Source organism: Barbatula barbatula, assembly GCF_947034865.1.
Source record: "Barbatula barbatula genome assembly, chromosome: 8".
Taxonomy (NCBI): domain Eukaryota; kingdom Metazoa; phylum Chordata; class Actinopteri; order Cypriniformes; family Nemacheilidae; genus Barbatula; species Barbatula barbatula.
In genome coordinates this window covers 4049190-4075457 of record NC_136771.1, presented here as the reverse complement: position 1 = coordinate 4075457, position 26268 = coordinate 4049190, and the positions used below count along the sequence as shown (strand labels likewise).

At 41.8% G+C, this 26268-nt stretch overlaps 3 protein-coding genes across 4 annotated transcripts; 2 read left to right on the top strand and 1 right to left on the bottom strand.

The window, feature by feature from the left end:
• Positions 1-17: 17 nt before the first annotated feature.
• Positions 18-10258, bottom strand: rfx1b (regulatory factor X, 1b (influences HLA class II expression)). 2 transcript variants are annotated; one of them, XM_079462096.1, is made up of 17 exons: positions 9547-10258; positions 7481-7839; positions 5414-5517; positions 5063-5130; positions 4653-4989; positions 4398-4579; positions 4168-4287; positions 3846-3967; positions 3044-3162; positions 2846-2955; positions 2613-2764; positions 2352-2449; positions 2126-2275; positions 1827-2035; positions 1595-1748; positions 1457-1502; positions 18-1361 (listed from the first exon to the last, which is right to left on the bottom strand). In XM_079462096.1, the coding sequence occupies exons 2-17, from the start codon at positions 7815-7817 to the stop codon at positions 1213-1215; spliced, it is 2457 nt and encodes an 818-aa protein (XP_079318222.1). In that variant the 5' UTR covers positions 7818-7839; positions 9547-10258; the 3' UTR covers positions 18-1212. The 2 variants fall into 2 exon arrangements, with proteins under 2 accessions (XP_079318222.1, XP_079318223.1); XM_079462097.1 differs by having other exon boundaries at positions 4398-4573; positions 9547-9713.
• A 709-nt stretch (positions 10259-10967) lies between these two features.
• rln3b (relaxin 3b) lies at positions 10968-11533 on the top strand (the record flags this gene model as incomplete). Its single annotated transcript, XM_079461650.1, has 2 exons — positions 10968-11133; positions 11238-11533. The coding sequence occupies 2 exons, from the start codon at positions 10968-10970 to the stop codon at positions 11531-11533; spliced, it is 462 nt and encodes a 153-aa protein (XP_079317776.1).
• Positions 11534-12906: 1373 nt separating this feature from the next.
• On the top strand, positions 12907-25878 carry tnpo2b (transportin 2b). The gene is made up of 25 exons (XM_079462473.1): positions 12907-13118; positions 13698-13799; positions 13924-13999; positions 14079-14228; positions 15276-15382; positions 15586-15719; positions 15801-15882; positions 16792-16914; positions 17006-17124; positions 17207-17267; positions 18233-18407; positions 18555-18707; positions 18789-19014; positions 19280-19451; positions 20271-20357; positions 20507-20614; positions 20694-20852; positions 20976-21063; positions 21153-21251; positions 21392-21487; positions 21673-21748; positions 22093-22192; positions 22280-22354; positions 22440-22585; positions 24223-25878. Exons 2-24 carry the CDS (start codon positions 13701-13703, stop codon positions 22545-22547), a joined length of 2673 nt encoding a protein of 890 aa, XP_079318599.1. The 5' UTR covers positions 12907-13118; positions 13698-13700; the 3' UTR covers positions 22548-22585; positions 24223-25878.
• The last annotated feature ends 390 nt before the right edge of the window (positions 25879-26268 follow it).

Sequence of the window (26268 nt, the reverse complement as noted above, 5' to 3'; positions counted from 1 at the left end):
TCATTCACAACATTCACAAAGCTTTGCACATTCTTTATTAAATATTACACTAGGATTGTGTTTTAAAGGGATGTTGATCTTTAAGGTACGAGGGACAATAACACATGTTTCCACATCGATTTCTGCTACAGTTGTACTTTAAATAAGGCCATTATGGTTTCAACAGTTAAAAATCATAAAAGTCTAGCATAATACACGGTCTATGAAGTGCACACTCAAGAGACATCATTTGCAGTAAACTCTCACAATATAATTCACAAAACAGTTTTAAACAATTTGTGCATGTATAATAATCGCTACCACATTCTTTCTGTAATAGATGCATAAACTTGCTTGTAATGAAATTGCTATAATTTAACTTATTAAATAACAGGACACTAAGAAGACCCACCGTCATAACTCTAACGTGTGAAAATGTATATTTAAAGTACATTACTTACAGTATACATCAGTGGTATTTGTTATACTTTTAATTGAAGCCAAATTATGTTTACTATGTAATATACTACATTACAGTAATGAGATTTGTGCTTGGTTACATTTATTTTTGTCCAAACACACACACACAATGTGAAATGACTCATGTCCAAGCAGTGAAATGAACCACACTATGAACATATTAGTTTAATTCACTTTAGGTACATCAACAATTGGCCAAAAGGATTTCTGAAAAATAAATGACGAAAGCTTTGTGACGTTTATTTATATGTTAATGGATCTTTAAAAGGCACACTTGATCCATTTACACGATCTCTCTTTTTACCAAATCTCACAAAGCTTCAGAGTTACACAGTTGGTTAAAGCACATCAGTTGTATATATAAATTTCCATATTACATATAAAAACATATTTTTTTGCAAGATTGCTGTAAGGCATCATACAGGTTTGAAATGACACGAGGGCGAGTAAATGAAGAAATATTTTTTGGTTGAACTAACCCCTTAAGAATCAAGACACATGACAAACATGGCAGCTTGGATTGAGAAGGGAAGGCAATGACACACATATGACACACATAAGGCATCGGTTACAGTTATCAGTCTTCATAAACACATCAGGTTCGTCAGGTTATCACTATTCTCTCCGTTTCCAGCAAAAGAAACAGAAATGCGCAACTCAAATGCAGTATTTCACTGATTCTAGTTTAACACTAATGTTGAAGGAGTGAGAAATGATCAGGAGATGACGATGAGGAGTGTGTGTGTGTGTGTGTTAGTTTTGTGTGGTGGTGTTAAACAGGTCTGCTCTGGCGAGCTTTGCAGGTGGCTCTAGAGATTCGTCTCCCATCACGATGGAGTGAGCATGAGCGGATAAATCCTGATCTTCATCGGTCTCATCATCCTCTTCCTCATCTTCCTCGTCTGTATGAACACCAGCAGCAGAAGAGCACAATTATAAATGATGCATCAAAAACACATCTTCTGGATACGATACAATGTGTATGTGTGTGAAGTACCTTTATCGGGATCTGTTGACCTCTGACCTCTGTTCAGACTGGCAAACTGTAACAACACCAAAAATAAATGTTATACTACTTGTCATTGATTGGTTGAGAGTTTGAGTGGGACATCCCTGTTCTTGTGTGAGTATGTACCTCTCCCATGACAGCGATGGGCGTCTCTCCTTTGGCCTGTGCAACTCTGTGCTCGATCAGGTAGTACATGTACTCATCATACAGCAGTCTGATCAGATGAAATGATCCGAAACTGGCGGCACTGCGCAAGGTCAGATCTCTGATCACCATAGAGCTACAACACAAACACAAACAGTCACATTTCTGACATTTATTCAGGAAACGGCACACGCAAAGTTTCGTCCATCCTCACCTGTAGAAGCTCCACTTGAGCAAAAAGAGTTTAGCCGCTTTAGGGAAGGCCGAGCTGCCGGTGTAGGGCTTCAGGACCTGCGAGACGACCTCGTCCAGCCACGCGGCCCACTGCTCCAGAGAGTTCTGCTGCTGCAGGGTCATTTTAAAGTCCTGCTCCAACCGCTGGACCACACCATCGTCACAGCCGCACACCCACGACGCCTGTTCCTGAATACACACAGACATACATACACTGACTAAGTAACAGATCAGCGATCACAGGTAGACAGAAAGTGGGCGGAGACAGAACTGTGGTACCTGGACGTTGGTGAAGTCAACGCGGTTGAGGTCGCTGAGCATCTGCGTGATCTGAGCAGTGTTCTGCAGGACAGCCCGTGCCGCCTGGGCCAGGTGATTGAGTGATGTGTAGCGTCGCAGCGTCTGTGCGAAGGCTCCCGCGCACACCACCTGAAGGCAAGCGCGGTGTTACCATGACAACACTTTTGCATTTTTAGTTTTCAACAGAGCTCTGTGTTTACCAGACCTTGTAGCTGACCATCTCTTCTGGGATGTTGATAAGGGCGTTGGTGAGCCAGTTCTCCAGACTCTTAGCAAAGTTGCGAATTGCTTGGGTTAGGGCACCTTTTCAGGACAAGAGAATGTAAAGTTAATTCTGTTCATCTGAAGGTACAATTTAAATTGAAATGTCATGATTTTAGACAAAAGGGGCTTCGAATGGGAGAAAGAAAACAATACAATATAGAGTATATATATGATGTGTTGGTTTATTGTGTATTGAACTCACTGGGGATGGGTCTCAGCACATCAGGGATGAGAATCTCCACTATGCTTTGGTACAGTACGTTGTCACAATCACGAGTCCAGGACAAGATGGGCTCATACTTGCACAACAGAACCAGAACCGACTTTGGCAAACGCTTCTCTGACTCATCATGTCTGCACAGAGAGCAAGATCAGCAAGACCCAACCCAGAGGATTTGGTCATATATTGTGAATGTTTGTGTCAGTGTCTCTCACGGGTCGAGTGAGTCTGCGCTGTTGCTTTGTCCTTCACTGAACCTCCAGAAACTTTTCCACAGCGTCTCCACAAGAGGAAACTGCAGATTCACGATCACGTCTTGAATCGCCTACACATGCAAACACACACTATAGGATGACCACAAAACTAAACTGAGATCTGAGCTACAGGGATGCGTTGGAGCTCCTGGTACCCACCTCGCAGTGTTCTCTGTAGAGCAGCTGATAATTGTGTATGTGTTGAGGAAGGAGTCCGTCGGGCAGACATTTGTCCTGGACTTTCAGCTCGCTGAACTCCGGCAGACCGCGAGACGCATCTGAGTGACACACGGGCATTTAAACGCATTTGATCAGTATTTGCCTCTTAAATGGTGCTAAATAACATTATGAGTACAGAAGACTAAACCTTCACTGCTTTTTATAAATATAATCACTATAGATGCCCGATATATCAGACAATAATCAGTATTGGCCGATAAAAGCAATTATTTACACTATAGGTTGATGGTTTTCCTGTAGCTCAGTGATTAGAGCATGGCACTAGCAATGCCAAGGTCATAGGTTCGATCGCAGGGATTGCACATACTCTTTAACAAAAATGTATTTTATAATGCTTTGGATAAAAGTGTCTGCCAAATGCATAAATATAATTGTTTAAAAACAGCCGATGATCAGACTTCTATATCCTGTCAATCAAAAGACAGGAAAATGCAATGAATTTGTGCTCTGTGTTTGGAAAATGTGTTAAAAACATCACCAGTTTGATGTTCAATATTATTAATCATGTTATGAATAAATAACAAAGATAGTTACGAAATATGAATTCAATCTTTAGATTTTAGTTAACATGAGTTAACATAATTTCGGTATCGGCAGATATCCTTCTGAATAATCGTATCGGTGGAGATATTTTGTATCGGTGCATCCCAAATCATCGCAATTTTATTAGAAAAGAGGGTATGTAGTCTATGCATATATAAGTGATTTTTGGTTGCCTTACCCAAAAACTGCTGATACTGGTGAACCTGACCGCTGATGTCTGATAACCCCGCCCCCTGTTGCTGTCCCGCCCCCAGAGCCATTCCATTGGTCAGTCCTTCCACCTTATGTATGGGCTTTATCCTATTAGAAGACAGGCATGGCAATCTAACTACCACATCGCAAAATATCAAAATCATCTTTTTGGTTGTTATAGGTAAATAGTCTCATAAGGCACATTGCGCATTAGACTATAAATAAAACTAAATGTAAGAAAATTGGTTTTATACAGTGTACCACGATTATTTACACATTCCGAAAACATTAGCGAAGTAAACACACACCTCTGTTTCTGCGAGTAGGGCTGTTGTCTCAAGGCCAGATGTTGCTGGTCCTCCAGAAGTCTGAGCAGAGGAGAGCTGTTCTTGATGCGGAGCCCATAATAATGATACTTCGAGTTCCCTCTGAAAAACACACAGGTGTTATAATATCAGTCATACCACACAAGATCAACAAGAGATCAAATCTATTGATTAATATGGAGGAGTTATGATTCATCACATTGCGAGTGTACCTGGTGCCGAGGCGTCTGGTCCTGAGCCCCATGAACACAGAGCGGATGAGTTTGCCGAAGGAGGCGGCGTTTACCGGCTCTAGCTTGGTCTGCTGACAGTGCAGGAGGTAATGACAGTACAGAGTACTACGAGGAAGACTCACACCTTCAGCAGTCTCGTAGTTATCCATCAACCACTGCACCTGAGAGAGACAGACAGTGAGAGACAGATAGACAGAAAACCTACGTCGTATACACCCCGTCTAAGACACTCACGGTCGCAGGCGACGCTCGCGTGTTCTGCGAGAAGCTCTGGTTCCCTACTCCTAGCATGTACCCGCACGGAATCACGTAACTCCCTCCTGGACTGACCACGCCCCCCGCTCCTCCCATTCCAGACGAGGACCCGCTAGCGGCCAGAGTTAACCCAGAACTGCCCTCTGAGAACATGGAAGCCACCCCGCTGACCGCCCCCGGGGTAACAGACACGACCTGGGTCGTGGCAGGGGAGGTGACCTGCGACGCAGATGTGGGTGAAGTCTCGTAATAAGTGACGGAGGGCGTGTTCTGAGGGTAGAGGGAGGAGTCTGTGTACGGGAAACTGTTGGAACGACTGAAACAAAGAGTAAACATTTTTTAAATTCTGTGTAAGAAATGTTTAATATAGTGTGTTTGCGCATGCTCACATTGGTGTACTACTGTAGTTGGCATCTCCTTCCCCAAACTGACTGGAGTACACATGCTGTACTGGAACCTACAACACATAAACCAGTGGTTTTAAACCAGTTTCTCTGAAATGACTTCTCTGGGGGTTTCATAAAAATAAAGTGCGGATGAAAATCATGTGTAGTCTGGAGGTTTGCTCCTACATCAGGTGTGATGTGTAGATAACTGACCTCTGCAGGATGCAAGTGAGCAGAGTTACATAATTTTTCCTGTTTCCAAAATGTGAATGTATGTGTGTGTTATGTGTGTGTGTGTAAGAAAGAGAGAGAGAGAGAGAGAGAGAGAGAGAGAGAGAGAGAGAGAGCTGTTACCTGTGCTGTCTGCACCTGTTGCACTACCTGTGTTGGCACACCTGTCTGTCCAGCTGGAGGAGAATTAGAGTCTGACACCGAGTCACTCGAGTGCAGAGAGCCCTCTACAAACACACACAGGACACAAAAAATATGACATTACTGTATCATTACCAGCATCCTGAGACAGCACAGCCACAGTCTGTTTACCAACAGTCTGACAGCGCAACACACAACTGAAAGACAATTTCACAACGTGTGATACCGTATTGTTTAACAATGCAATACAAAATATGTGGTACAATAATGCCCTTAGGTTTGATTTTTTTATATAATTAATATTTTTTAAACGTTTTAAAACTGAAAACTAGATCACCAAAGAAACATTTTTCAAAATGTTTTCTGATCAATGATCATCTTCCATACAAGAGCCGGGTCTAGGGGGCATTACCCCCTCCAGATTTCTATTGGGCCCCTCCAAAATTATCCAGCTTACAATTAAAAGAATTTAAAAATAATATCGTCATTATTAAATAGCTATTTGATTATCTAATAAATAATGATCTGTCACTTCAATTGCAAAATAATGTAACAATGACTCATTGACATCAACATTTCCGTATCTCTGCTATGAGCATCGGCCTAAAACTTTGACTATAAAAAGAATTACGTTTTATCATTACAGTCATTTTAATCTTTAATTTATTGCAAACTTTTATATTGCAATATTCTGATAGATTTTGATTGATAACGCAGCTCTTATCTGATTTTGTTTGACAATACTGCAAAAGTGACATGTTCAATAAGATGACAGATTAGTCATTTACATGTAAACACTTTCTGCAAAAAATGAGGATTGCATGAGGAATATTTTCTGATATTCAACATTATTATGTTGATTCAGTTTAACTCAAACCTATTGTAAAACCTATAGTATTTCTTTATGGACGTTTTTCCAGGAGGAAAACAAATAAAATACTAAAGAGAGAGAGAGAGAGAGAGTCGCATATCCCTTTTCTAAACACTTCCTCTGTCTTCTTTTCATTTCCATTTCAACACATTCAATGCTACACATAATGAAATAATAATAATATAAACACACAAGCCATGCAGCTGCCACTAATCTATGTGTGTGTGTGAAATACAGAGAGACAGAAACAGACAATGAGAGGAAGACACGGAAGAGAAAGATAAAGAGACAAAAAAGGGAAACACGTGACAGACGATTTGGAGAAAAGAGGAAATAATGAAAGCATGACAGGAAGGAGAAACATTGTGCGGCAGTGAAAAGCATCACTCACATGAACGCACAACTATCAAGCACACGTCGTGTTAAATGTTAAAAAGCCCTCAAACTTACGATACACAACATCCAGACTGTACAGACAGCTACTGAAGAACATGTTGCAAGCACAAGTGTGCAGGATGCAGAGGTGCATCCAGTGATTTGTCTTTATATCACGCTGATAGAGGACGGCCTTGATTCACTAATCTCAACAGATGGGCCAAGAAATCTCTTGTTCAGGTAAACACAGGTATCAGATAGAGAGACGGATCATGCATAACCAAACCATGAGAACAAGTCACTTTTCTTTGATTTTATATCCAGTTTTTATTCTGTTCCTGCTTTGCAGCATCTTTCAAAAACGTCTTAAGCTTTAACTACAAGCAAGCATAAACCAACAGTAAGGTTGATATATCAACAAAATTAAAATCTGAATCATGATCAAATAGAGTTGTACATTTCTTCTGTGTAAAATCTATAGATCATCAGTGTTTATTAAAAAAGTATGCATAATAATGTCTGTGTGTCTACAGAGATTACACCTCTTCTGTTGCGTGTTTATTTCAAGGTCCTTCTATTTACGGAGAGGCCTAGAACGTGTCATGTGTCCGGCCGATCATATTACACACGCATTCATACAAGCTCAAATTCACTTGTGGAGGCTTATTGGTGCGGCCTACTTACGCAAACGTTCCAGGTTCAAGCCCAAAAACGAATTACTTGTAAAGTACTACTTCCTAATCCCCTTCAATACACCAAATTTAGTCAAATTTGTACTCTGTGATGCAAGCGTGTGATCTCACCCTTTACGGTCACCACTATAAACTGCGGTGTGCTCTGGCCATTCCCCGACTGGGAGGCGGAGCTTTGTAGCTCTCCTGTGACGTACTGGGCTATGGGTGTGGCTCCCGGGGGAGGCGTGGTCAAAACAGCCTTCTTCTGACTTGTGGGTGTGGTCTGCAATCTGGCGATGGAGGCCGAGTGTGAAGGCGCAGACGTCGGCGAGCTCTGTATGTCAGCGGGGAACTGCGGTGTGGTGGAACAAGTGGCTTTTTGCTGCGTGGATGAGCTTGTCGTCACGGTTCCTCCTTGCGTTTGCGAGGGCTGTAGCTCCTCGGTGGCGTAGCCTGAGGTTGCCATGACAACGACAGACTGAATCCCACTGTAAACGAAATCGTGAAACATGGATTAAACTATGTAGGAAATAAAAAACCGTACAATAGATCTATGTACACCTGTGTTACAATTTAGAAATAGATTCATTTGGGAGCATCATTTCTGACGATTCATAAAATAATTGCTAAACATGACATTAGTTCGTTTTAGATAACAGAAACCGGCCTGATCTCACGTGAATTCGTAACTATAAGACAAGGTGGCTAATTCACGTACATCTATTACATTAACATATATTCATAATAAAACGTATAATTATTACAAAAACACAATAGCAAAACCCAAACCCAACAGTCACCGACCCAAAAAGCACACCGTACTAAACCGCACAAATGAGAACATACAAATTGGTCATCTCATAAAATTATGAATCGCCATAAGATTGTGTTGAGGAAGGTGTACGTTGCACAATTCTAAGGTGTGCAAATGGTTGCCAGAGCATTGCCACATGGTTGCAAATGTGTTTGTACTTGGAGTGTTTGTTTCCATGCTTCTGTACAGTAGTTGTTTGTTTCCATGCTTCTGTATGGTAGTTAGTGTATTCTGGGCACTTGCTTACAAGCCCATGTCAAAAGAGCCCACAGATATATTCTTAACCCTTGGTTTTTTCCTGCTTTAATGCAAGTCTATTTTTCCACCAGTGTTTTTGTATCCACAGCAAAAATCTTGAGTCTAATAACCTAGCAAAGTCATAGTAAAGTGTTTGTCGATACTCTTCTAAAGTGATCAGACATATCCTATTGACTTACATTCAGGTAAGTTTTGAGAAACCACCAGTAAGCGATAGTGTGACTTTGCCTTTTAGTGAAAATACCCCAGTTGTTTTTTTGTGAGTCTGTTAATATTTAGCATACAAGACCAATAAAACACAATCTCTCTCTCTCTCTCTGAAACCAGGGCGCTCTTGAGCTTGTCAAACTTGTCTAACCGTATTCTCATTTTACTTCATAATTAAAGAGAAGTGGCAGACCTTACATGTTCCGTCTTGTGAAGACATTACACGTTAGTTTACTTGAGTTGCACAGGGAAGACATCTTGAGACTGTTCAGAATTAAACATTTTAATGCATTTTAAAGCATGCAACACACGTTGAGTATATTTTCAAAAGTGCTGGAAAAAAATTGTCATAGAGAATTTATATTTTTTACTTTATACCTCATGTAAACATGATAACCACGCCCCTTAAAGTTCACACGCCGCGCCTCTTGCCCAGAGCACGCCCCCTCCACTCCCTTCTCACGTGAGCTGATCTGGCAAACATATGTCGGTTCGACGTCAAGCTGGAGAAACTTTTTAACCCCCCAAAAACACAACTCTAGAGAGTTTCATTCATCGTATACACACAGTTATGCGTTACGTATGTTTAACACCCGCAATTTAAATACCCACTATAATCATCAAAGTAATTTTACAGTAAAAAGTCGCTATTTGACATGTGTTCGTAAACTACCCCCTTTCCTTTTAGACAACGGGATTTGACGTCACGGTCACCGTAAACAAACAATTAAAAGTGGCACAATCTCACGTTACAACAAACGCCATTTTGTAGCGCTCGCGCAGATTTGACATCGTCATAACAACCGCGAGCGCGTGCGAGCTTTAAACCGCGATAAATGAGGAAATCGCGTCCAACGCACTTCAGCACTTGTTACAAAACGCAAGCGGTTGCGTGAAATAAAATTGTTGCATTCACCTTTGGCGTCTTGCTGAATGCTCTTAGTTTGCTTGTAGTTTAATTTTCTTAATGCTTCAAATAGTTGTTGTTGATTCTCGTTGCTGGGTTCTTGTCGCCACGACTACCGTGACTATGGCGCCTCGTCCTCACCGGGGCAACTGTTGCTACCCACCCGCTTTAGCACCGCCCTCTTCTTTGGTGGTTATTGGTTAGTAGTCTCCGATGGAAACCGCTTTGTCCGCTCGTTATTGGATGAGGCGAATGTCTGTACAAAACGTCAAATGTCATTTGCCGACAGTTGCTGTCAGTCGAGACACAGCGTTACGCACATAGTACACGCCCCCCTAGCGCTTATTGACTGGACAAGTGTGTCTGTCAGTCAAACGTCACATGCGGCTCACGCATTGCATTTTGATAAACGGCGTGTTAAAGAGAGTTTAAAAGAATAGCGTTAAAACAAACAAACAAACAAACACATGTTAGAAACACTACAGAGTTAAAAAAATAATTGACGGAACGGTGCTCTTTAAATGTTAACAGATACTTTGTAATGTTTGAATGCTACCAAATCATTAGTAATATTAAAACATGAATGTATACGTTTACATGAAATACTTATAATGTCGTTACTTCCGCATTTGTGGTGGGGAAATATCCCACTTCCTAGGTGTCTCGCAGCGTGACGTCGTTAGCATATTAACCTTAGCATATGAAGACCCACGCTGTTATCTCTCTGAATGCCAAATGGCTGAATGATATTGAACAGCCTTTCTTATCTCATGACTGTATAAATAAAAATGCGTTTGCAGATATGCTCATGGGTTTCCTGATTACAATGCGATTCTAAATAACAACACAATCACTCTCATTTTCATATTCTAATGTTATCTTTTTTGGAAATGTCACCAGGAATTTTATATTAAAAGAGGTAATGTGACCATGAATGCACCCTTATCCCCAATGGCTATACATGTGAAATGTTTGAGAACTTATTATTCCAAATATTGGTCTACGTGCTGGTCTAGGGCTCTAGGCTTGGTTTGGGGGTCTCTAACATCATGTCAAATTGACACAGGCAATAAATACAAGAACGGATTGTCATGAGGAGGGGCTATATGTGACAATTCATTAGCTGTATTGTGTGACTTTGACTGTGTTCAGCAACAGAAAGGTCAGAAGTGATGAGATCAGGTCATTTCATTTGACATTAACTCCACAGAGGAGCACAGGTTAATTACAAAAGCGTTGGGTTCGTGTCTTTGTCCTCCTAAAGGTCTTTGCCTTCTGTCTGACTGACACGCAAGCAGGTTAGGTCAGAGAGGGCCTTCGACACCATATAAAAGACTCAAGAGGGTTCACCGAAGCAAACAGTAGAGATCGCCAGCACATCAGAGACATTCTTTGGGTTGAGGATAAAATTTGTTCTCAACATTAACATCATGTATAAAGCTTTAACTCTCGCCCTCTTGGTGGCATTCGTGGGCACCGCTCAGGCCATGGAGGGTCATCCCATCTACGGAGTGAAGCTGTGCGGCAGAGAGTTCATCCGTGCGGTCATCTTCACCTGTGGAGGTTCTCGCTGGAGAAGATCTTTGGATGTAACAGGTGAGGCAGATCTGATATTATCTATAGAGGCTGTAAAACACATTTTATATGTACTTTATTTACAATATCATTTTTGCATGCGTTATGATACTGTCTCTGATCAGGTGACCTATCCAGTGATCTTCTCTCTATTCATGATGAAGAAGCCACTGACAGCTGGGAAACCGACCCAATCTCTGGACTCGCATTCAGAACTCGGCCCGACTCTGAGGCCGTCGCATGGGCAGGAGAAGGCCAGGAGAGCCCCGTGTTTAGCCGTCCCGCCCGCTCACTCATCTCAGAGGAAGTGCTGGAGGCCTTGCGCACATCAGACAGGAAGGGGCGTGACGTGGTGGTCGGCCTGTCCAACGCCTGCTGCAAATGGGGCTGCAGTAAGAGTGAAATCAGCTCGCTATGTTAAAGTACATTTTTGTTCTCATTTTTCTTTTTGGCGTTCCCGAAAGAAAAGTGGTGGTGTTCTTAGTTTGAAAAAGTGACAATACGCTTGTTAGAGCTTGCTGCCTTGTGTCAAGATTGTAGGAATAGCAAATTATAGCCAAAGTGAAGCATCTTTCCACGTTATCGTCTGTCACTTAGAGATTTAAAGGATTCTCGCTGTGTTTATCCATGTGATGTTCTTGGTCATCCAGCAGCCTAATAGCAATGAGAATAAAATGTTGTTTGTGATAGAGCTAAGTGTCCTGTGGTTTCTGTCAGACAGTGTCCCGCTTCACCTCTATTCACCTTATTAAATAACCAAAACCGTGACTATAGTTTGAGCACAGTAGAAAATAGCATGACAGTAATACCATGTTTTATCTTCAAAATGTTTTTATCATACAATACCAATAGTATTTATTATAATATCATATGGTACTTTAAGTAAACGAGGCAAATTAACCAAGATGACTCATCATTATATCTTCCCTGATTTAAAAATGAGAAACAATAACAGAAAATTGAAAAAAATATATTGTTATATTTAAAAGTTTCTTCTTACGATGTGTTGCCACATTGATGGGCTTTTAACTCGCTGGATTTTTTAGTTTAGGTTAGATTAGATTCAACTTTATTGTCATTACACATATACAAGTACAGTGTAACGAAATACCCTAACCCCTAACCAGAAGTGCAATTAGCAAATGCAGGATATACAGTGAATAAATACAGAATACAATGTTAGGAAAATACTATACAGTAGGTATGTGCTATGAACAATATGTACAGATGTCTATGAACAGATAATAAACAACAGTGCAAGTGGCTTAAGTGTGCATAAATTATATTTTTTGTCTCCATCTACTGGTCACAACACAAAAACTTATTGGAAAGCTGATTTATATTCCCCACAACCTTTTTTCCAAATAACGACTATGAATCTCCAAATCAGCGCTAAATGTTTAAAAAAAATTATAGTACCGAAGAGTTCAATTTATTTACAAACATATTCAACTCGCAACAACTAATCTAAAAATGTACATACAAATATAACTTGGGGGTATAAATGTGAAAAGAATAACAATTTACGTCAATGGTAAAAAAATTAAGTACATAAATTAAAACACATTGCTTCATAAATCTTTCTTTTTATATTGCATATATTGCAAGTTTGTCAACATTGTTTAATTTCTCTTACAAATTGTATAAAGTTTGGCTTAGGTTTAGCCCATTTTCTCAAATGAATGTGATATTTACCAAGTAAAAAAACGTTTTCTAGTGTACCTTTAGAAAAATCACTGCTAAATATATACATTATGCTAAAAAATATGACGTCAGCGCCGCGGTACGGAAGCCGCGCAGGTCCACACTGCGCGATTTTCGCATCCGCCATGCATCAGGCGCCACCGGCGACCGAAACGTAACAGCCCGCACCGATCGAGACGCGCGGAAATCACGCACAATCCCGGGACGAGCGATCCGATCCTAACGGCCAGCAGCGGTCGTGAATAATCAGAGCGAGAGAGAGAGAGAGGGAGCGCGAGTGCGAAGCGATCGACGGATCGAAGGTGAGAGCGTTTGGCGGGTTAGCACAACGGCTAACGGCTACATCCGTGCTCTCCTGCGTACGAGCGCGTTTAAACAACACCATTACGCGTTAACGCACATATAATGGCTGTAGTTAGTTATATTTCACGCGTGGTCGAGGTTGAATGTGCGGTGGTGCGGTAACCGGGCCGCGTAAACACACACACACGGCCTACACACATCCTCACACACACGCGCAACGTACATCACAAGCCATCCCACATCCAGAAAGAAATATACACACGTACACAACCTACGCACATATGTTACACACACTGAAACGCACACAATAGATTGTACACAAACAGAGTATAACTGTCATACACACACAAAGTGTGTTATTGTGTATATGTATAACATGTGTTCATTCAGTGTGCAGCTATATCCCATATCTATTCCAAAGAAAATGAGCTGCGCTTAATGTTTCTCTTTGGAAATATCGGTCTTCTACAGAGTGTTGCCTCATACACACTATTGTGTGTGTGTATGCCTGTTGTGTCTTGCTAGTTTCTGGTTTTCTAGCACATTCACACGTCTTTTATTTTCCGCCTGCGTGACAGAGGATGGAGTGGCAGCCGGATGAACAGGGATTACAGCAGGTGCTACAGCTGCTCAAAGATTCCCAGTCTCCAGATACAGCCACACAGAGAGCCGTTCAAGAGGTGAGATGCACCCTCACACCAATCTGCATGTGATGATTTCCCAGGATACCGCAAAGCGTCACGTGACAACTAGCCAGTTACAACTGCACGAGTGACGAAACGGGAATGTTTTTCTTTCCGTTAGAAACTGGAGCAGCTGAATCAGTATCCCGATTTCAACAACTATCTCATCTTCGTACTCACCAGCCTGAAATCAGAAGGTCTGTGTTTTTCCAAAATGATACGATCACGCTAAAGCTCGCACACTGAGAAAGAACATGTCTGTCTGTCTGTCTGCAGATGAGCCCACTCGATCTCTGAGCGGTCTGATCCTGAAAAACAATGTGAAGGCTCATTACCAGAACTTTCCTCCCGCTGTGGCCGACTTCATCAAGAGAGAGTGTCTCAACAACATCGGAGATCCGTCCCCTCTCATCCGCGCCACCATCGGTCAGTCTTAAAAACCTTCTATGTGAAGTTTTTTTATTACTGAAACAGAATGTTGGGATGGAACATTTTAGCCTTTGAACTTCGATTTCCCTGCTGTCCTTCTGAAACCTTGTATCTCCATATTTCATGACTTTTTTATTAAATAAATCATCAAAATAAAGAATTTTTTGTTAATCACCCTTTATGTTTGCCACTAGGATTTTAGAAATATCGAACCAATATAAAAGTGCTTGTCAGCTTTGACAACAGTGTTTTATCATTTAAAATCCATAATTTGGATTCAGATGAACCGAGAAGATGATCCTTTTACGATCGCTATAGCAATGTAATCATTTACTATACTGGGTTCAAAATTACGATAGTATCCCAATATTTATGAACACAATTTAAAAGATGAATCTGAATTTTGAATAATGGCTTTATTTCCAAAACATGAACAAATATCACTTTTCTGTTGTACATCGAAAATTTTACAATTGACTGACATTTAAAGAGATACTTCACCCAAAAATGAACATTCTGTCATAATTTACTCACCTCACCCTCAGATTGTTCCCAACCTGTATACATTGTTTTCCTGAACGCACAGCAAGATATTTAGAAGAATGTTAGATGTGAAATTTTTCCCAAATTCTTCCTGTGTGTTCACAAATACATTTATATAGATTTGGAACAATCTTAGGGTGAGTAAATGATGACAGAATTTTCTGGTCAGGGTTTTGTGTACCTTCTATATGTAACATTTTTATTGAAAAGATCCGGCACTGAAAAAGAAAACAGATTTTTAATAAAATTAAAATGACAAGGCTAACATTTTGTAAAGAAAATTGTTTAAATAAAAACATTTACAATATTTGTTATCACAATATGTCCTTCAACAATATATTGTTGCAGTGCTAGTTGCTAGTCGATGGCATACAGTATATCGTTTTTTAGTTCAATGATTTATGATGATCTAAGATCCTAACCAAAATTTCTTTTAGATGTTTATGTGTCTAAATTGGATTTGGCCGGAAGTTTTTTAAACGTGCGTCTGTTTGCGTGCAGGTATTCTCATCACTACTATCGCATCTAAAGGCGAGCTGCAGATGTGGCCAGAACTGCTGCCACAACTCTGCAACCTTCTGAACTCCGATGATTACAACACCTGTGAGGTAACACACCCGTGTTCACACACCTCATTCTAACAACATAAAAAATGATGTATGCATGCGATCATGACATTTTGTGAGAAAAATTATTTCACATTCTATGGAAAAAGGGATTTCTGGGTAATCGCATCGTACCCACAATGCATTGAGGCGTCTAAGCAGAGCTTAAGACAGTTTGCGCAAACTTGCCATGCGTTTGTGTGCAGGGCTCTTTCGGTGCACTGCAGAAGATCTGCGAGGACTCATCTGAGCTCTTGGACAGCGATGCTTTGAATCGACCTCTCAACATCATGATCCCCAAATTCCTGCAGTTCTTTAAGCACTGCAGCCCTAAAATCAGGTACACACACACACACACCTCATGCTGAATGTTGCGTCTTTGTTAAACAACATCATAAACGTTCCTACTCTCTCTCTTTAGGTCTCATGCTATAGCATGTGTGAATCAGTTTATCATCGGCAGAGCTCAGGCTCTCATGGACAACATTGACACCTTCATAGAGGTGAGGTCACCATCAATAACCTATGTGTGTGATGGGGTTGGGCGATGTCTACCAAATTGGCATCGAACGATGGCTACAGTGAAACATCACGATGGATGATGTCATTGCCCTGCAGCGATATAAAGTGAGGCGCAGCTGGCACGAACTGCGCGGAGACGCATCTTCTTTATACCGTGCGAGTTGGGAAGTTATAAATTCAGACATCTGTCATCTGTACAGCGCAAGCTTCATAGTCAAATTGAGGCTAGATTGTATTCTTATTGTGATGTTATATTAAAAAATCTTCTTTATACATCGCGGGCTGCGCAGAAACGTGTCGTCTTTATACAACGCGGAATGTGCAGACATGCGCTTTCTTCATACAGTTATAAAGTCAGGTGGGTCTGCGCAAACTGCACATCCTCTTTATACAGCACGAGCTCCATGGTTATGCTGTTGTTATGTACCATAAAAAAGTTATACGGTTAGGCGCGTCTTCTTTATACAATGCAGGATGCGCAGACACGTGTCTTCATACAGTTATAAAGTCAGGTGGGCCTGTGCAAACTGCGCGTCCTCTTTATACAGCGCAAGCTCCACTGTGATTCTGATGTTAAATACAATAAATGAGTTATAAAGGGTGGAATATCTTCTTTATACAATGCAGGCTGCGCGGACATGCATCTTCTTTATACAATGCGAGATACACAGATACGAAGTGAGGTGTGTCTCTATACATCGTAGTATGTGCAGACATGCAACGACACAGTCACGTGACGAAAGTGAAACATTTCTTGGTATCACGATGCAGGCTCACAATCGTGATCTCCATCAGCCATAGGCGAGGGACGATGACATCGTCTATCGGCCCAAGTCTGCGAACGATATGTGTTAGTGTGGTCTTGACTCTGTTTGCACTTGTTCCATCAGTCTCTGTTCGCTCTGGCGGGTGATGAAGACTGTGAGGTGAGGAAGAACGTGTGCCGAGCACTGGTGATGCTGCTGGAGGTCCGAATCGACCGGCTCATACCCCACATGCACAGCATCATACAGGTGAGTGATATTAAAACAGACACACACGAGGGAGTCATGTTACTCTCTCACGGAATGCTTACGTCTGCTCTTTCGCTCTCTCTCTCTTCAGTACATGCTGCAGCGCACACAGGATGCAGATGAGAACGTGGCGCTGGAGGCGTGCGAGTTCTGGCTCACCCTGGCCGAACAGCCCATCTGTAAGGAGGCTCTGTCAGGTCACCTGGTCCAGTGAGTACCGACACACGCAGAAGAAATCCTGTTTACCGTCAGTGTACTCGTGTGATTAAACATCATGTTTGTGTCTCCACAGACTCATTCCCATCCTGGTTAACGGAATGAAGTACTCTGAGATTGACATCATCTTGTTGAAGGTGAGTGTGTGTGTGCGATAGTGATGCGCGGATGGCGGTTAAATCCGCGGGCGCTGCGGATGATCCGCGGGTCGGGCAACCGGCAATTTTGCACTCATGTAAAAGAAATACGCGGGTGTCGACAGTGGAGGGGGGTCCTTTTCTTAATGCAGAAATGGAGGCGAAACAGATCCGGGAGAAACTTTCTGTTAGATGAGTCCTCAGAGGAAAAGGTGTTATTCTGGGACAAACAAGATCGCTTATTTCCACGACTGCGGCGCCTTGCTAGGAGAATATTGTGCATTCCTGCAACAAGCTGTGCAAGCGAACGCTCATTTAGTGCGGGTTTTAGAGGCGAGGCGGAATCGTCTGAATCCAGGCACAGTAGATGCTATTCTGTGTTTGCACAGTGCAAAAGAAAAGGCCAAGTAGCTAATGCTGAATTGGCACCGTTTTGCTATCGGACTTTGTTCTGTTTTCTGGAAAGAAAAAAGTTCTTTATTGTTACTTTGAATATCTGTTTTAGGAATGTTCCAGTATAATATTTCAAATTATTTGAGCTGTGTTTGTGTGGCCGAAGCCAAACTTTTTGTTATACAAATAAATGTTCATTTAAAAGCATTTTACGATTCATTTTAATATCGGATATTGACAGACTAGTTCTAACGTCACTGAATCTGATAACATCATGCTTAAAGAAAATAATTAGATGAATTAAAGTGACGATCGGTTGCGGGTCGGGTGCGGATATCTATATCATAGAAAATTATACGTGCGGGCGGATGGCGGGTGGATAATTGATTTGAAGCAGCGGATGCGGGTGACATTTTAGCTCATCCGCGCATCTCTAGTGTGCGACCATAAACGAATAATATCCGTTTCATTTCAACCACAGGAAACTATACCTGTGTATCGTTTATATAGAGCGTCGGTCAAGTAAATAAGTGTGAAGTAGGGATCAGCGTGTGATTGGTGTGTTTGTTCAGGGTGATGTGGAGGAGGAGGACGACAACATTCCTGACAGTGAGCAGGACATCAAGCCTCGCTTCCACAAGTCACGTACCGTCACCCTGCAGCACGAGGGAGGGGATGGTGAGGAGGGAGAAGATATCGACGAAGATGAGGATGATGATGACGACACCCTGTCTGACTGGAACCTGCGTGAGTAATGTGGGACCAGGGTGCCGAGTTAAATGAGTAAACAGACCAATCAAATATCAGGAATCCTTCCATCATTTCCTGTGTCATAAATGTGGATTGTTTTTAGTGTATCTTATATATTTATGTGTAACTTGTTATTTTATGTAGGTAAGTGTTCTGCCGCTGCACTGGACGTGCTAGCGAATGTGTTTCGCGACGATCTGTTGCCGCACCTCCTGCCACTTCTAAAGGGTCTGCTGTTCCATCCGGACTGGGTCATCAAAGAGTCGGGAATACTGGTTCTGGGAGCAATTGCAGAGGGTAAGTTTCTCTCTCACATACACACAAGCATATAGATTTGAAATCATTCTCTCGCTCATGAATTCGCTCGTTTCGTCTCAGGCTGCATGCAGGGAATGGTGCAGTACCTGCCCGAGCTCATCCCGCACCTCATCCAGTGTCTGTGCGATAAGAAGGCTCTGGTGCGCTCCATCGCCTGCTGGACGCTCAGCCGCTATGCCCACTGGGTGGTGAGCCAGCCGCCAGACGCCCACCTCAAGCCGCTCATGACGGAACTGCTCAAACGCATCCTGGACGGCAACAAACGGGTGCAGGAGGCGGCCTGCAGGTGATGCTCGAAATATTGAGCAGACTTTACAGCTAAATTCTTTGTTAAATAGCTCATAATAGTTTCAGTAATGTTGTAATAAATTATTACAGCAACGTTTAACACTGTTGTTTAAAAGTACATAAAATTGGCTTGCTATGTTTAACTGATCCTTTCACAATACAAATATGCATTACTGATTTTAACTTGGCTCTTCCAATAAGGTTTTTTTGAACCAAAATTGTACAGTTTTCTAAGTATTTGTGTGTCTGTCGCTCACCGTCAGTGCGTTCGCGACTCTGGAGGAGGAGGCTTGCACAGAGCTGGTGCCGTACCTCAGCTTTATTTTGGACACTCTGGTGTTCGCGTTTGGGAAATATCAGCACAAGAACCTGCTCATCCTCTACGACGCCATCGGCACGCTGGCAGATTCTGTCGGACATCACCTTAACCAGCCGGTAACAGTTGTCCACAATTGCTTTGTTTCTTGGATGTCACTTTAAAATGTTTTTGGGATTCCTGCAAAAAATAATAATTTGATATTAAAGAATGTTTGAGTTCATTGTGTAGCTTTTCCAACTATAGAAGGTGCAGAATATGTTTTTTAATGTAAATAATTTTAAAGCAAAAAATGTGTGTGACCTTACTTTAGGGTTGCACAATATATTTGAAATATGGCACAAAGGGGTGTCAAACGATGAATAGCATCCAGAATAAAGGTTTGTGTTTACATACTCTATGTCTATGTACTGTAAATATTTATTTAGTATATTTTTAAACACGTACGCATACATGCATATATTTAAGAAAAATATCAAATGTAATACATTTATATATCATTTAAATTATTAGTAAATAGTATTTATAAACGCATATACATGTATATGCCAGGGGTCATAGCGTTGGGCTTGTGATCAGAAGGTTGCCGGTTCGAATCTCAGTGCAAGCAGGTCATGGCTGAAGGGCCCCTGATTGCTCTGCAGTAATGTGCCACTGTAGAAAACAACTTGTAAGTCGCTTTGGATAAAAGCGTCTGCCAAATGAATAAATGTAATATGTGTTTATAAATACTAAGTTCATATGCACAGTGCACAGACATTATGTAAACACAAACTTTCATTCTGGATGTGATGAATCGCCTTGTCCAGTTTCATCAAGTGGTTTGTGTGATCGGATTTTAATAGTCTTGAAAACAACAAGCGTTGTTTGATAAAATTGTTTGGATATATCAATGTTTTGATATATTTGTGTTGAGCTTGTAATGTGTATATGTGCAGGAATATATCCAGAAACTGATGCCGCCTCTCATTCAGAAATGGAATGAGCTGAAAGATGAAGACAAAGATCTGTTTCCTCTGCTGGAGGTGAGAGCCTTTATATTAAGTTGTATTATTAATTTTATTGATTGGAACATAAACCGCTAGCAAAAAACTGTATAAAATGTTTTAAGCATTAAAAGATAAAAAAGTTGTATATTGGATAAGAGACGTTTCTTCACTCTGTGTGTTTCTAGTGTTTGTCGTCTGTGGCTACAGCGTTACAGAGCGGATTTCTGCCGTACTGTGAGCCCGTCTATCAGCGCTGCGTTACCTTGGTGCAGAAAACACTCGCACAAGCCATGGTAAGAACACACGTACACATACATTCATTTCCCTTCCGTTTATTATAAGAGTATTCACCCATTCGTGTTTGTGTGTTAGATGTACAGTCAGCAGCCGGATCAGTATGAAGCTCCAGATAAAGACTTCATGATCGTGGCTCTGGATCTGCTCAGCGGTCTGGCAGAGGGTCTCGGCGGTCATGTGGACCAGCTGGTCGCCCGAAGCAACATCATGACCCTTCTGTTCCAGTGTATGCAGGTAGTGTTTGTGTTCAAGAATCTCTTGCCAGATAATAGAGAATACATCAATACTAACGTGTGAAACTTGGGTTTTTTGACGTTAATTCCAAAATGATTTACTTTCTGTAATCTCTGTATATAGGACTCAATGCCGGAGGTGAGACAGAGCTCATTCGCTCTGCTGGGTGACCTGACCAAGGCCTGTTTTCCGCACGTCAAGCCATGCATCGGTAAGACGGCTTGTGTTTGAACTCATCTACCAATTCGTTTTTGGCGTTGATTTTGAGGCACATGTTAAACTGTGTGTTTGTGTGTGTAGCCGAGTTCATGCCGATCCTGGGGACGAATCTGAACCCTGAGTTCATCTCCGTGTGTAATAACGCCACCTGGGCCATCGGAGAGATCTGCATGCAGATGGGTGAGGATCACATGATTTGCACTCGTTAGGTTATCATCCAGATAACATGACATCATAGATGAAGTCGTTTCGTTTGTGTCATTGTGAATGTGATTGCTGGATCATGTCGGTGATTTTGTGATGTGTGCGTGTTGTGGTAGGTGTGGAGATGCAGCCGTACGTTACTCTGGTTCTTCCTCACCTGGTGGAGATCATAAACAGACCTAACACTCCCAAAACGCTTCTGGAGAACACAGGTACAGCTGATGCCCTCATATCTTGTTTGTGTTCTTCAATGAGTTACTTCCTCATGTGTCTTTCAAAATCTTGTACTTCCTCTGCAATTGTAACTGTGTGTGGTTTTTAGGCTGCTATTTTAATCACTTTTTGTTTCTGTTATATTCAGTTCTCTCTTTGATTTCTTTTGTTTGTTTGTTTGCAGCGATCACGATTGGTCGTCTGGGTTACGTCTGTCCACAGGAAGTGGCTCCAATGTTGCAACAGTTCATCAGGCCCTGGTGAGTCAGTCAGAGATACTCTTCTTATGGAGATGGGAGGGTCGTAATACTTCCAACTGGAGAACCCGTAACGGCTAACAAAACCCATTGACATCCATTAAAAAAATAGGTTCCATTCTCCTTTCTTGCTTTCCGTCGAAGCCAGGGCATTAGCATTAGCTGTTACGCTTTTTTTGCCTAATGGTTGTAGGCTTTCCTTTCAAAAGGGCTTTGAGTTACAAATTTTGATACAAACCTGTTGAAATGTGCCGATTGAAATTGTTTTCTGATGGAAATACTACAAGAAATACTTTCTTAGTAGGTTGTTTTCTTTCGCACCTTTTAACGCGATCGTCTTTTTGCAGGTGCACATCGTTACGGAACATCAGAGATAATGAAGAAAAGGACTCCGCCTTCAGAGGCATCTGCGTGATGATTGGTGTCAATCCTGGGGGTGTTGTGCAGGTACGTTCCGCTGTCCTGATGTCATACCAGTACGCACTCATGTAATTCTTTAATTTGGCATTGATGTCCTCACCTCGCTCTCTGCAGGATTTCATCTTCTTCTGCGATGCGGTGGCCTCCTGGGTTAACCCTAAAGATGACCTGAGGGACATGTTCTACAAGGTTAGCGATGCAGCCATACTGCTCCATGGTTCATTTAGCTTAACTTAATAGGTCGCTAAATGGTGATTGTGCTCCGCTTCTCCAGATCTTGCATGGTTTTAAGGACCAGGTCGGTGAGGAGAACTGGCAGCAGTTCTCGGAGCAGTTTCCTCCCATACTGAAGGAACGCCTCTCTGCATGCTATGGCGTGTAGCCACACCCCTCTGCTTCACACACAGCACACGCTGTCAGGTAACTGGCATATATTGTGCCGTCATAAAGGGAGATATGACCACACTGCAAAAATAATTTTTGTGATGTCATCCATGTATTCCCTGATACCCATTTTTCAAACGTTCTCCTCCAACCACCCAACGCGATGCCTGGATTATTATTTCCATTTCCAATGTAAAAGTCAGTGGTGAAATTGTGCAATCTGGAATTATGCCAACCTCAAGCTGTTGCCGCGTGGTGGTACTATCCTGTGTGGTAATACAGAATTGGAGATCCTGAAAATATGCCTCAATCAGCTTTGTTTCCTGCTCTGGAACGTGGAAGAAGTCAAAGTGCTCATGTGACACTGATCCAAAGGCATTGGTAAGATCTAAAAGAAACACATGCAGGTCTCTCTTTTTTGCTATTCGCATCTGGTGGCTGATGATGTTAGCATGTTCAAAACATCCAGATAAGCCCCTATGCCTGCCTTCTGCACTGGAGTGTTGATAAAGTTGTTACTCTTCTGAAATCCTGAGAGTCTATTGGCCACAATGCTCTAATTTTGGCGAAACTGGTCAATAGTTAAGGAGTTTTTCTCCTTGTGGATAATTTTGCCTCCTGCCCTTCTCCAGACCTTTGGTATCACCTGCTTTTTCCCTTCCAGCATTCATCTCCGAAGGTACCTCAATAGCCCAGGGGCTTTCTTGTAGAGCATATATGGTATTCCGTTGGGTCCAGGAGCTGAAACAGATCTTGCTCTTTTTACTGCACTCTCAACTTCGCTCCATTTAGGCACCATTGTGTCCATTTGGTGTTCTGGTAGCTGAATTGGTGGCATGTCCTCTGGAATGGAGATTGGCTCTGTTCTTCACAGCGACAAAAACAGAAAAAAGTTCACCTTTTCACTTTCTTATCAAAACTACGTGAGATGAAAGCCTGGGCTTTCACAGGGTCACAAATGTTTACATGGTTACCAATAATGCTAAATGTAGTTAAAAACATCATGGTTAATAAAATATCACAAATCTGGTTGAAAGGTTGGAGACGTATAGCAAACAGTAAACAGACTGAGGGATACAAATGCTTTAATATTGGCTGCATTTTGTTTAGTGTTGTGTGTCCATTAACCTGCTCTTTGGTGGGGAGCGGAAGGGTTCAATTGAAGCTCGTTTGTAATATCTTTATTTAACGCCAATTACATAAATGTTCCTGAGAGTGCATGTGATGTGACGCGGTCCGCCTATTGAGGATGACTGGTGTAAATGATTTCCCCAGTCTTCTCCAGTTTTCTTTCGTTATCTCCTTTTTGGCCTGCTTCAAGCTGGACAAGTTTCGAGTCAATGGTTGCCCATTCTTTGATGCAGGATACAGGCCAAAGTAGCTGAGGTCTTCCATTCTTTTTCCTTTCAACTAGCTAGCCCCGTTCTTGCCCCGTTGGGCTCTTTTCCCTCCTGCCAGCAGTCTGGGCTGTCACCAGGTCTTCCCTGGTTGTTGGCTGGCCTTTCACAGCAGTCACTGATTTTAACCAGATTGTTCACATTCCCAAACAGTGTTTAGGTATTTGTACTGGAAAATACAAAATAACAAACTCTTGATTTTTCTTACACAGTATAATTCTTGTATTTTTAATGTTGTTTTAAATATGCTAATTGTATTTTTGTTTCATCCCACAGTTGAACCTTTAGGAGGGGGAACTCATCCATCTGTGTATTGCACTGCCCTGATCGTGGGGGAGAGGGACGCGATTGGCCGCTCCGCCTGACGGACAGATCCCACGCCCTTTGTGTGTCCATGAGGGTGGGTGGGTGGGTGGGAGGGGGGAGGGGACTCCTCTAGTTAACTGCAGATTGCACCCAATCACGGGAATATACCTTAAACGTAGGGAAGATGAGTGATAGAGTAACCGAGGGAGAGAGAACCAAACAAGAGTGAGGGTGGGAGGTGGTAGCTTAAGCGGGAGGGAGGTCTAGATAGATATCTGGGAATAATCGCTTAATGATTAAGATTAGGGAGGGAAGCTAGGCATCAACTATTCTACGACTTTTTAAAAATCTCCAGTTAATCCCAGACATACCAATCAAGCGCATCCACTCGCAGACTGACCATAGAGACACATGCACATGAAGTTGCAATAACTACGAACGGCCCGCGAGAGCGGAGTCGTCGTAGCAATAGCGTAATTAAACTTTAACACTGAGGCTATCTAGGAAAGACTAGGGTCGGTTTTTCTTTTTTTAATATTGCTATCGAAGAAAAGAAAACATTCCTGGCTTAAAAAAAAGATGGTCAACGCTGTATCGTGACTTTGTTTTTCGTTGATCGTTAGTATGGGAGCATTTATGAATTCAGTTTTCATCATCGTCGTTTTGTCGTCATGATTCCTCCCTGATCGTGTCTCTTACCACGTGTCTTTTACTTTCCACGTTTCTTCTCGCCCGTGTAGCTGGCTTGTAGTTTTTCCTGGACTCGGTCAGTGTTTGCCGTTGAAACTCATCGTAACTCACAGATTAAGATCTCATCTCGTAGTTCAGTCACACTTGTCGTGATTTCATAGTGATGTCGTCGAGAAGAGGATGGACCGAAGACTACGCAGTATAGCGATCGTGACCTGCATTCTGTATGTGTGTTTGAGATTTGTGTTACTGTGTCGGGACGTTTTTAAGTGTGTTAGCGTCATTGCCACGTGTTTATTTTGTGTATTGCATTTCGTGTATTCTGCATTACTAGGTCGTTAATTGTTTTAAGGTACCTTACACTTGACTCCTGGACCCCTATTGACCTGTAAACTGTGACCAACAATGTGTGCGTGCTTGTGAGCGTGTGTACGAATGTATTTGTAATAATATTGATGCCATACTGATATTTGGTATTTAGTGATTTAATCGGCTCATCCAACAAACTCCGACTATATCAAATTAAGTTTTACAACAATAAGGTTAGGATTTTAAGTTCTGCTGCTACTGCAAATATTGGTTTCACATTAAATTCTATTCGAGCGAAATGCATAATTTAAATTGGATTCATGCGTATGCACTTTTTTTTTGCTATTTTTATTTTATGTTTTTGTAAGGAATTTGCTGGTAAATTTATGGAAAAAAAACTGTTGGATTCATTATGCGTCTTGTTTTTTCCGTTTGTGACAATATCTGTTGGATGGAAGATTAAAATAAGTTAGAGTCTAAGGAAGGAAAGACAGGTAGTGGCAGAGGGATGGAGAAACGAACGATTGCTGTGTAAGGAAAACTGCACTGAGACTCTGAAAGACGAAACAATCACATCTTTCTCTCTATACCTTGCCAGGAAAAATAAAACAATTTTTTATCAAGCTCATGATCAGTTTCATCTGTGTCTGTTTGTTTGTGTTTTAACTAGAAAAGTATGAGGTACTTTTCATTTAACATCTCAGTTTATTAAATATTTTGCTCTTAAAAGACTCATCTATGAAACGATATGAAGAATCGCTTTATATATCTGGAATCTGCCTTAGACGGAAACATGTTAAGTACGAATGGGGTTGTTATAAGCTTGTGGGCTTTCAGAGGACTCTTGTCACATTATTGACTATGTGTGTGTGTGTGACAGCTACGACCTGCTCGCTGCAAGCCACACACACGACAGGAAACCGAATGAGCCAGACAGGAAGTTCTGAGTTAAGCTCATGACAACATGTGAACATGAACTGCGGATGTTCAATCGGTCTGCCCTGATCTTCCCATTGT